This window comes from Rattus norvegicus, chromosome 8 (genome assembly GCF_021556685.1).
Source record: "Rattus norvegicus strain SHRSP/BbbUtx chromosome 8, alternate assembly SHRSP_T2T, whole genome shotgun sequence".
NCBI lineage: Eukaryota > Metazoa > Chordata > Mammalia > Rodentia > Muridae > Rattus > Rattus norvegicus.
Window position 1 is genome coordinate 40,149,658 of NC_141541.1, and position 11,211 is coordinate 40,160,868.

Sequence of the window (11,211 nt, forward strand, 5' to 3'; positions counted from 1 at the left end):
ATAAGCCACTTTTAACCCTTAGGCCCCACCCTGAGGGCTGCGAAGAAAGCTGAAACCAAAGAAGCGTCTTAGGTTTCTCCCAGTTTTCTGTCTCCCGTCAGGCGCCACTTTCTGCACTGCTGGCAGATCAGCCCCTTGCCTCTGAGTCCTCTGCAGAGCAGCTCTGAGTTCTGACTCTCCCCCCTCTGTCAGCCAAACAAGCGCTCACTTGTGCCTCGCCCAGATCTCAGACTTGCACTGGCAGCTGTCAGAGTGTGATTTTGGAACAGCCTCTGCTCTCTGTCAGCCAACTCCCCCAGGCCTGGTGACTGGAGTGTTGCTGAATACCTCTGCTGGCACAGATTCCGGGAGTCTGACCGCTGCACGGTCAGCGATGTTCCTAAGCTGCACTAGGCACCTGATTCTTCTCGCCAATAAGCAACCAGCTCGGGAGTTGTAATTGAAATAGCTCTGCTAGACATCAGCTGTAATTGAGTTAGGGGTTACTCAACCCAGTGTGTCCTCCCCCCCCCCTTTCTGAAAAGAACTCAGCTCTCAATTCCCTGGTATCCGAGAGCATTCCCTGTGCTGTTTTCAATTGCTCGCAGATGGCTTCCCAGTTGTCTCCAGTTGTGGGTTTTTCTTCTATCTGCCACAAGCCGGACCAGTGCTTCTTGTGTCGTGTGGAGCACTGTAACTGGGCCATGGACCACTTCTTGAGTCTGGATGTCGGATTGGAAGTAGTTGATTCCTGGGTGTTGGATGGGGAAGGAACAATTGCCTCCTTAAGTTTTAAGACCAAAGTGTGACGGGGTCGTTCCACCCTGCCTGCCTGCCTTCCCTCAGCCCATTGCACCTTTACTGATCTTACGGTGTTGCAGTCACTGTGATGGTGACGTTTACTGGAGCATCGATGGATTCTTGTATAGGGTCTGGACTTGAGGTGATAGATGCTGTTTCCGTGCCTAGAAAGGACATAAGTGGACAGAGAAGAGCAAGTGGGGATGTGGGGCCTGCTCTCAGACCACTTGACATGCATGGAAACCAGCAGTGGACTCTTGCGTAGTCATCGGCACTGATGGTGCCTACCTGCTGGGGCCTCAGTGCTTTCCCTGGAGGCCCTCTGTTGCAGCTCGTGTTCCCTGGGGTGGGAGAGGTGGGAGAGGTGGGGGGAGGGAGGGAGGGAGGAAGGAGAGAGAGGAGGGATAGGGATGTTTTAGACATCTGCACCTTCCTAGCCTTCCTTCCCAATTAAGAAAAGTCTGAACCCCATAAAGATAAAGTTGTACACTCACATAGGAATAAGCAGTCGCCTCAGGCCTGTGAGAAGAAATGAAAGGGCATTACTTGACCAGTGCAGTGTGGACCCCAGGAAAATGGCCCTCCCCTTCCTAGTGGGCTCCATACAGAGTCTAAGGGGAATGGCCCCAATGCCTGAAGCTGCCTGGGGTCTTGACCCTCAAAGGATGACATCACAGCAAAGGAAAGAGTCTAGCTTCTCCTGTAGGTAGGTCTACACTTGGCCACCCTATGGGGTCGAACAGCCCATCCTTTCAGATTCCCACTCACAGGGGAAAGTGTGTGGGTGCCGGGCAGCATACTGGAACACCAACAAAGAGGTCGCCAATGCCACCACCGCTCCTGTGCCTGCAGCACCCAGTACAGCTGGGTAGGCACTGAAGGCAGGGTCCACTAGGAGGTGAGAGCATGGATGGTATTAACTACCCCCATCAATGAACGTAGGCAACAGTGACTCACAGGGGGCAGAGACGGTGCCCTGTGCCTCCCAAAGGCTCTGCTGCCTGCTGTGGGTGGGGGACCCTGGGAATGTGGAGTTCAGTTCTTTCCCATCGTAAGAGGTGTTCTGGCTGCCTGGTGCTGACGGTTTGCACCCCCAGCCAAATCCCCACTTCTGGCAGAAGATACATAAGGAAACTACTTATTTTGGCAATCTTGGGGCTGAAGGAACCAGACCATAAAATAAGGAATAGAAGGAGCAACAGGACACTGAGCCCTCCTATTTCAAGATGGAGGACTGAGGCACAGAATGGGTTCCTCATAAACCCTTAGCATCCGTTCCTTCTCCGGTGCCTTCTGATTGAAACTGAATTAGGGGTCTGCTCCTGTGCCTGGGGCCTCCTGAGCTGCCCTAGGAGAGTCAGGAAAGAGCAGTAGGAAAGAACAGATAGGACTCGTGCACGATAGGCTAAAGGACGAGGCAAAGGGCTGGAGCATGGTACCCTGTGGAGGGGAGCATGGGGCATGTTTCAGTTTTCTGGGGGGTGGGGTGGGAGGAGGTGAGTTCTTCCCTGCAGCTAGCCCAGCACCTGGTGTCTTCACCTCTGAAGGATGTCCTGCCGTGTGGTGATTCATAGCCAAGATACGGAAGGCATAAAGGACCGCTGGGTCCAACCCTCCCAGATGCCGGTCCCTGCTCTCCGGCTCAATGTCACTAGCTGCTACCTCCCAAGCACCATCTTCTGAGCTGGGGACACTGGCCCTCTGCTGCACCAGAAAGCCTGTGAGGTTGCCAGGGCCGTAGATGGCCCACTGCAGCTGCACCTCTCTCCGCTGTCGCCTGTAGGTCAGTCGGCTGATGGTGACGTTGGGAGGAGCTGGATACCCTGGAGGGAAGATGGAGACACAGACAGTCTGCCTAGCAACAGTTACATGGCGTTCCCCTGTGGATAGAGAGTTTGCAGAGAGGAAAGATAGACGGGATGGTGTGTGTATCCCCGAGCATCTTTAAACCACACTTTCTCATTGATAAAATGAGGGAATGAGGACTTCTGTGTGCCTGGATTCCAACAGATTCATACTCACCTGGGTCATGCTCTAGAAGGGGCCCAAATTTTGGAGAGGGTAATTTTCAGAGCTTTCTGCGAAGCTCTCTGCAGCCATTGAGCACCTACATCTCTTGCCACGGGAGCACACACATCCTTTACACTTACTCAGGATCTCCAGCAGCACACTCTGGCTACTGTTGCCCAAGGCATTGCGGGCCACACACTGGTAAGTGCCCCTGTGGTGTGCTGGGTCAGCATCTCGGACTTGAAGGCGCAGGTGGGTACCCTCAGGGTGTAGCGTGAATCCAAAAGTACTTCCTTCCAGCTGCTGTTGCTGGGGTCCCAGCCAGAGGAGCTGAGCAGGTGGTGTGCCCCGCTGGAGAGCACAGCCCAGCCAGGCCTCTTCTCCCTCCAGCACTGACACTCGGGGTTCAGTCACTGTCAGCTGTGGGACTTCTGCAAGGACAGAGAAGGTAAGGCTGAGTAAACAGCTGCCCCAGCTGTTGAGAAGGTGGTGGCCCCCATTGTTGGGAAAGTGGTGGCTGGAGTGAGTAGAGAAGGCAGCTCTTCTTAGGCTACTCAGCCCTCCTGTTCAGACTCCTGATGTGGTCTTCTCTAGGATCTGCTGGTCATTGCAGTGTTCCCGAATGTTCTCCCACCTTCCCATCCCAGCCTCTCCTACTTCAGGCAGGGGTTGTGTTTACTCACTTCCCTACCAGCACCTAGCAGGGGCCTCCTTCCTGTACTGGCCTGCCATCTCCTTGCTGGTACAATGCAGGACGTAGAAGGCACTCAGCCTCTACAGTCCCCAGACTGTCAGGTGCCATTGAATTTTTTACAATGGAATTTCTGAAACCAATTAATCAGAAAGGAATTATTTTGGGCTGAGGGTCTCCTTAAAGCCCCCAAAGTATGCTAGCCTCAAAGACTTTGGAAAGTAAGTGGGAAATCCTTTTGTGAGATCTGTTGCGTGTGATAACTCCTGTTTGCTCTCCCAAAATCTTAAACCTTGGACTCTTTTCTTTTCAGTTGCTCATAGATTGGAAAGGGGGTGGGTGAAGACAGAAGGAGGAACCAAACTGTAGATAAAGCAAGGGACACAGGTAGAGAGAGCTTTGCTACTTGAAACATCGAAAGCCAAGAGTATGGTCAGGCACCTCTCTTCTGCAAACGAGGAAATGAGACTTGCAGCCAGTGTCCCCACACCATTCAGTACTGCCCAGTGGTGTCCAATACAGACCATAGCCACCAGCCACATATGACCACTGAGCACTTGAAGTAAAGCCAGGACACATTGAGATGCATGGCAATCTTATAAAGAGGCTGCATTTTCAAGATGGTGAAAAGAATGTTAAATAACTCATAAATAACATTGTTACATGGGAAAGAATTTTAACTATATTAAATTAAATAAATTACATCTAGCTCATATTATATTTTTATTGGACATACTGACCTCAACCAACCTCTCTCATTTTATGGATTAAATGGGGGTGTGGGGGAGTGCTGGTAAGATGTCTCTGTGTAGAGGAGCTTGCCACTAAGCCTGACAACCTGGGTTCACATGGAGTCCTCAGAATGCACATGGAAGGGGAAAATCACCTACTAGATTTCAGACTTCTACAAACAGAGTGGTAAGGATTCATGCGTGCATGCATGAGCACGTGTGCACGTACACACACACACACACACACACACACACACACACACACACACACACACGCACCCCAAGTAAATAGTTTGAGCTCCTGGAAAGTGAATACGTCTCTCTCTTGACTCACTTCTGCAGCCTAGCACTGCCCACCAGAGCCCCTAACCCTAGTTCTGAAGAACTCCCCCTGTCCAAACCCCAGAACCATGACTAGTGTCCTGCTCACCCAGCCTTAGCTGGCAGTGGGAGCCAGGCGCCTTGAGTGGGTGAGAACCCTGGCAGGTGAACTCTCTGCCTGCCAGTTCGCTCTGAGCCTGCAGGAGGTAGACAGCCTGGGAAGGGCTCAGGTCACCCAGTGACTGCTGCTGTCTGTCCAGCCAGCTCAGCATTGCGGGAGGTTCACCTCCAGGCCACTCACAGCTCAGCATGATAAACTGGTCACCTACTGTGGCTGTGGTCCAACAAGTAGGGCTCCCAGAAGGTTCCCCTGGAAAGAAATAAGATCAATGTGGCTTCGTGGGAAGGGGAAGGGCTTGGCAAGCCCACCTCTCCCCTAAGTTACTTCTCCACTCACTCTCAGTCTGCATCCCTTATCCAGGGCTGACCATGGGGCAGCACAAAGGTGGGGGACAGACACTAAGCAGCTTCTCTATAAGTTGGCAAGTATTAGCTTATAGGTAGACAAACAGACAGTCTGGGCCCTTTGAAGACAGAACCACATTGGAACTCTGTCTTTGGCATGGGTATACAGAAGAAGATACATTGGAAGAGACATTGGCAGAGAGAGCTCTGAAGGTCTATTCCAGATCAACATATAATAGGCAGAAGCAGAATGTGAGTGTGAGGATGTCACAGGTCAGGGCTCAGGGCAGAAACTGAAAAGAGCTGAATCCATGATGGGCAGGAAGCTGAGAACTAAATGTCACCATCTCCTTGTTCCCTGAAATGTCTGTGAGTCAGAGCTTAATTTCAGACCCCAGGACCTTCTAGATGTCCCCTGATTTGTACCCACACTGCCTAGAATACCAGCATTCTGGGTGGTACCTGTGTCTACTTACAGAGAGTGACCCTGCAGAAGATGGGTATAGCCAAGGTTGGGTGCTGTCCCATACAGGTGAAGACGCTACCATTTGGAAGTCCGGTGACTGTATAACTCCAGGTGACGTTGCTGGAGGCACTTGGGCCAATCCCCTGGGGCCCTTCCCAGTGAAGTTGAGCATTTGGAAAACCCCCAGGCCAGGCACACAGCAGGGTCACACCCTCGAGGGTGGGGAGCACAGCGCAGGAGGGCTGCCCTTCAGGGGGATCTGGGTAGAGAGGTGGGTGAGAAGGAGCTGAAGAGGAGTTCTTTGCCAGTGCCCAGCAGGCCTGACCCAGGTCAGGATGTGGAGAACAGGGTGACAAAGGAGGAGGAAATAGTCAAGAAATGTTAAGCCTTTGGGTCCAGGAACAAAGGGTTAAGGGCAGTTCAGAGCTCCTGCAGGATTCCAAGGGCCCCATGAAAGGCTCTTGGTTTTCAACTTTGCCCCGGGCAGCTGGCCTCTCTGGCATTGCAGTACCCCTCTCTGTGCCTCAGTCCAGGTCTTGAGAACATGGAGACAATGACTTTGGGAAGAACTGGGGAAGACTAGGATCTTCCCGTCCCCTAGCCTCTTCCCATGGTCTCCCTTAGCCTTTCCCTAGTTCTCCCCCGCAGCCAACAGCTTTGACCCTAGGTTCCCCAAGGGAGGCTGGAGGCTGCCTGACTCGTGTGTGACTAAACTCCAGATTCGGATGCTCTCCCCACCCAACACTCACAGTAGATGGTGAGCTGGACTGTGGTCTGGGTGTGGGTATCTAGGTGTCTGTTGTGTGCCAGGCAGGTGTACAGGCCCGTGTGGGTGCGGCTAGCACTGGCGATGATGTAGGTGGGCCCGGTGTGGATCTGAGAGTTGTCACGGAACCACACGTAGTGACTAGGTGGATTGGATGCAGCCAGGCAGCTCAGCGTCACCTCCTCCTTCTCGCTGGCCCAGATCCCATCTTCAGAGAGTCCCAGCGGTTCCACAGTGATCACAGGCTTGTCTGGACCATCTGGAGGGCAAGGAAGGTTCATCGCATCACTCCATCCTCGCCCTTTCATCCACTCATGCTATTGTTGCTGGTTCTCTTCAGCCATTCCAGGAGCGCATGGTGCACATTGGCTGTCTGTAAGCCCTGTCTGTGCTGGAGCCTCCAGTTGCTCAGAGACTGGGAAGGATGGGTCTCAGGCACGGTACAGAATTGAGCGGGCAAGGCTGCTGGAGGCAGGAGTCTCATGTTGTGAGAACTGAGCTTGGAGTGCAGGGTTGGGCTGAAGCAGGGGCCCTACTAGGCAGAGGAGAAAGAGGTCGAATGAGGAGCTTACTCTAGGTGTCTGGGACTGAGGGATTGCCTGAGGAATGGTTGGCCACTCCAGATTCCAGAAAGGAAGAAAAAATGGCAGGCCAACATTCTAAGCATAGACCCTACAGCCAGTGGTAGTATTCACTTCGTTGAGTAGCTGCCTTGTCCTCTCCTGTTCTCCAAAATTGGGTTCTCCACTCCTGACATTCTCTCCAAGTCCCAGAGGGTTTGGAAGTCTCTGCCTGCCTTCTTTCTGCTGCTACCTCTTTCCCCAGATCTCCTGCTCACATCACTGCTCCATGTTTTCAGTCTATAATCCCCACACAGAACCTAGTTTATGACTAAGGGAGCTCCATCTGTTCCTGTTCCTTAAAACCCTGGGGCCACTGGGCAAGCTAACATATTCTTGAATATCAAGAGGTAGAGGCAGGAGGATCAGGAACTCAAGACCAGCCTGGGCAATGCGATGAGGACAACCTAGTTTGGGAAAAAAAAAAGAGCAACTAAGCAGACTTCTCTAGAGCACCATGGCTCTATAGGTGCAGGGGGGCACTGTGTGGATTTAAATTGCTTATAGTCAACCTTAGTAAAAATAGCAAATTCAATCAAACCACACACTGGTCTTTACTTCAATATTTACATTATCCAAATAGATCCCAAACAATATTTCAACAGCTACTGAATTTAAAAGTTATTGTGATGTTTTGCATTTTCTTATTTCAAGAAAGTTTTCAAAATCATGGGTGTACTTTGCCCTTATTCATAGAGCTCAAATTGGCCACATTCTCAAGTGACCAAAGACACACATATGGCCACCAGTCTGGACACTGGAGCAGCCTTCTCCTCCTCCAGAGTTGACCTTCTGATTTCTAACTGGTGCCCTCAGCCTTGTCTTGTGGACCAGCTTGCTGTCCTCTCTGCATTATGGTCCTTCCTCCTGATCCTCCAAGGGGTCTGCTGCTCTGTCAGAGCCTTACATACTCAACATAAAGACCAACTTTTCAGGCCACTCCCCAAGTGGTATGTAAGCTCATGAATGCAAGTAGACACTCCTTTTCCTAGGAAAGGGAATTCATGACTTTCAAAGGTTAAAAACCTTGACATGAGAGACATGTTGGGTCCCGATGGGGAAAACATCCTCTACTACACACCTTTTGGAGTCTCTGGAAGACTGGAGGACTCTTGTGAAAAAATGTGGGGACATCAGGAATGGGAGCAGAGGCAAACTTGGGGGGGGCAAGTCCAACTCACAGACGACATCTAGGAAGGCTCCATCACTCTTGAGCTCGTTGACTGCATTGCCCACACTGCACATGTACCAGCCTAGGTGGGTCCGGTTGACAGGATCTAGCTGGAGCCTTGGTTGGGAAAGACCCACCAGGACCTCTCCAGGGCCTTGGGGTGTATGATGGTGCCAGGAGAAGGCCAATGGCTCTGTGCCCTCCCTCACAGCACAAGTGGCCACCACGGAGACGCCTTCCACTGGAGACAGGTCATTCAGTTGCACTCGAGGCTTAGACACAGGCACTGATGAGAAGACAGAGAAGCCTTTGGTTTGCTACATAGACCGATCAGCGTTCAGGGACTCTTGCCCTGATGCCCATGGGATTGTCTGGACACTTGATCTGGAACATCCCTTCCTCCAAATCCTATGTTTCCTCACTTCCAGGAGTCACCCTTTAAATCTGGGGCTCACCACATGCAATGAGAATGGGAAGTGCATGCAAAAAGATAGAAAACAGGAAGCAGGTTAGCCAAAGGCTGGTGACAACCAGACTTGGTGCCTCACCCAGCACGGTTAGTGTGAGGTACGAGTAGGTGGTGTGGACCTGGCCACCTGACATGAGCAAGGTCTGGCACAGGAAGTGGCCACAGGCACTCTCTCGGAGCTCCTCTATCACCAGGGTGCTGTTCCTCAGACTCACGACCCCCAGAGCTAATGCCCAGGACTCCACCTTCGAAGAGACTCCATTGGTGACTGCCACAGGCCGGAGAACCAGGGAACCCAGTGGAGCGAAGCTCCAGAGGACTGCCACCGGGGCAGCCCCAGTTCTGCACTCTAGATCCACAGATTTGCCCCGCACTCCTTGGATAGACGAAGCCTCCTCCCCAGGGGTGTTCAAGGTTGGGTAGGGTTGGTCTGGGAACACAAGAGACAAGCATGATATCTGTGTTGCTCTAGATTCCAGGGTGCATTCCACCCCATAGCCTGGAGCCTTTTATGCATTCTGTAGGCTCAGGTAGTCTAGTGGACTACTGTGGCCAGTGGGAAAGACAGTCCCTGAAGGAGCCTGCGGGGCTCCCTATTTAGATGCACTGAAGAGAGCTTAATTGTCATAGAGGGGCATCCTGGAGCAGAGCCTCCCCTCTCCACTCTTGCCTGCTTGCTGCCTCCCACATCCATCCATCCATCCATCCATCCATCCATCCATCCATCCATCCATCCATCCATCCAATCATTTGCCAAAAACCACCTCAGACTAGGGAGTTCGAATTCCAAAGTTTGAGAAGGGGTCAGAGATCAGAAGTCTGTCTTTTGTTTGTTTGTTTGTTTGTTTGTTTTAAAGATTCATTGTATTTATCTATGTGTTTGTATGGACCTGTACACATGTGTCTGTTTGAGTATATGTGTACTTGTGTGTATTCGGATGCACATGCAGAAACCAGAAGAGGATATTGGGTCCCTCAGAGCCCTCCAGGAGAAACAGGTGCTTGCAGGGATGCCTAGTTTGTTACATGGACTCTGAGATTCAAAGTGATCTCCTCATGATTGCTTAACCATCAACTCCTCTCTCCATCACCAAGACTCTGTTTTCAACAAGCATCCTACAGTGAGTCTGATTAGGTGGATGACCATGGCGGTCCTGGGGACACAAGAGAGCTACACAGAGTCTGGAGGTTTCCCTGTAAGGATTCCAGACTAGGACTCTAGCTTCCTCAAATCCTACTGTGACCCAGGGGAAAGAGAGAAGTTTTTACCTGTCCACCCAACTCCATTGATTTATCAACTAACAATAGAGCAGCACATTAAGTATTAGAGCTAGTGAGGCTAAGTAAATGTTGGCAGATAGATGGCGTGACTGCATGCTATTAAATGACTATGTGAATGCAGAAAGGGAAGAAATAATGGGATGTGGGGAGGGGATGGAGAAAAGTCTGAGTGTCACTCACCTGAGGCCCCTGGATGCAGTAGGCAGAAGAGTATCAGCAGCCGGCAGCTGGGTCTGTGATGGGCGCTCAGACACACCATGGCCCCATCAGGGCATCTGAGGCTCCTGCCTAATTCCCGAATCCCTCTCTTCAGGGCACAGGAATCCTGGGAGGATGGGGATCACACTCAGGTTGCCAACCTCAGCCATCCTGATACCCCTGCTCTCCTATTACCCTCGCTGCCTGATAGCTCATGAATTATTTACCTGATAATTCACTCTATCCATAAGGTGGAGTTAGGGAGGGGGTATAGGGAGGGACAGGCCTAGCTGAGAGGACGGGTATACCCAACTGAATGATATTAGAGCCCCCATAGAATGTGGTGGTGAATAAGGCCTCCAACCTAAAGATCTGCCACCTGCCCAACATTAGGTTCCAAGGAAAGGCACTAAGGTTCAACACACTGATGAATGACCTTCATCCCTTCTAGGTTGTGCCCCTCCCCCCATTTTGTGAGCAGAGGCTTAGTAGGAGGAGTCAAACATAGGCGAAGGAGTATGGGATTTCAAGAAGTTTCTAACTTCTCGGAACTTTGGTAACTTCATAGATAGAATTACACTCTAAGCTATGATACATTGTGAACATTGCTGAAAATTTACATTAGTATGTTGTGAACATTTGGATTTTGGTAATTTCCTATGTCTTGATTTGGGTAGGGCTGTAGTTCATAAAGCCTTAAAATGTTATGTACTCTATGCTGGATATGACTCCCTCATCTATCTGTACATGGGAACACATACACATATACAGGTGAGCCTTGCCTAGTAAATAGTAGGTGCACCATTTGTGCTCCTGACAGGGTTTAACTGATGAAGTGTGGCATCTGGAGCTGCAGCACAACAGCATTTTCTCCAGAGTTCTCTTATACCTCATCTTGGATATTTGCTATCATGTCCTGTTGCCTTCATGGTCTTTGAGTGACAGTCTGACATGGGGTCAGATTTTTCCATCCTCTTTGGCAGGGTTGAAGGGAGGGTGAGATTCCTGGACCCCAGTGACACAGGAGATCTGATGTCTGGTGTCAAGTTCTGGTGACAGGATCGCTGTCGAGGTAAAAGAACCTAGGCAGGTTCTTCTTGGGTTCAGAGACGCTCTTTGACCTTTTTTCATTTTGCCCTTGGACAGTAGCCCTGAGGACAGACTCTATCTCCCTCTTTCCCAACCCATGGCCAAGGTCTCCCATGTCCTCTTGGAGTCTTGAGCCCCCAATTCCCTCAGCTC

The 11,211-nt window shown here is 51.1% G+C and overlaps 1 protein-coding gene across 1 annotated transcript; it reads right to left on the reverse strand.

Annotated features, from left to right (window-relative positions):
• Nucleotides 1-835: 835 nt before the first annotated feature.
• Vsig10l2 (V-set and immunoglobulin domain containing 10 like 2) lies at nucleotides 836-10,030 on the reverse strand. The gene is made up of 12 exons (XM_087564123.1): nucleotides 9,952-10,030; nucleotides 8,570-8,920; nucleotides 8,032-8,307; nucleotides 6,214-6,489; nucleotides 5,475-5,723; nucleotides 4,643-4,903; nucleotides 2,931-3,221; nucleotides 2,307-2,603; nucleotides 1,549-1,671; nucleotides 1,275-1,299; nucleotides 1,069-1,121; nucleotides 836-944 (listed from the first exon to the last, which is right to left on the reverse strand). The coding sequence occupies exons 1-12, from the start codon at nucleotides 10,028-10,030 to the stop codon at nucleotides 847-849; spliced, it is 2,379 nt and encodes a 792-aa protein (XP_087420249.1). The 3' UTR covers nucleotides 836-846.
• Nucleotides 10,031-11,211: the final 1,181 nt, after the last annotated feature.

Coding starts and splice junctions, on each gene's coding strand:
- Vsig10l2 (XM_087564123.1), bottom strand. CDS start 10,030: ATGGTGTGTCTGAGCGCCCATCACAGACCCAGCTGCCGGCTGCTGATA. Junction 6,490..8,031: donor AGCCTTCCTAGATGTCGTCT/GTGAGTTGGACT, acceptor CTTGCCCTCCAG/ATGGTCCAGACAAGCCTGTG. Junction 945..1,068: donor AAGCACTGAGGCCCCAGCAG/GTAGGCACCATC, acceptor TGTCCTTTCTAG/GCACGGAAACAGCATCTATC.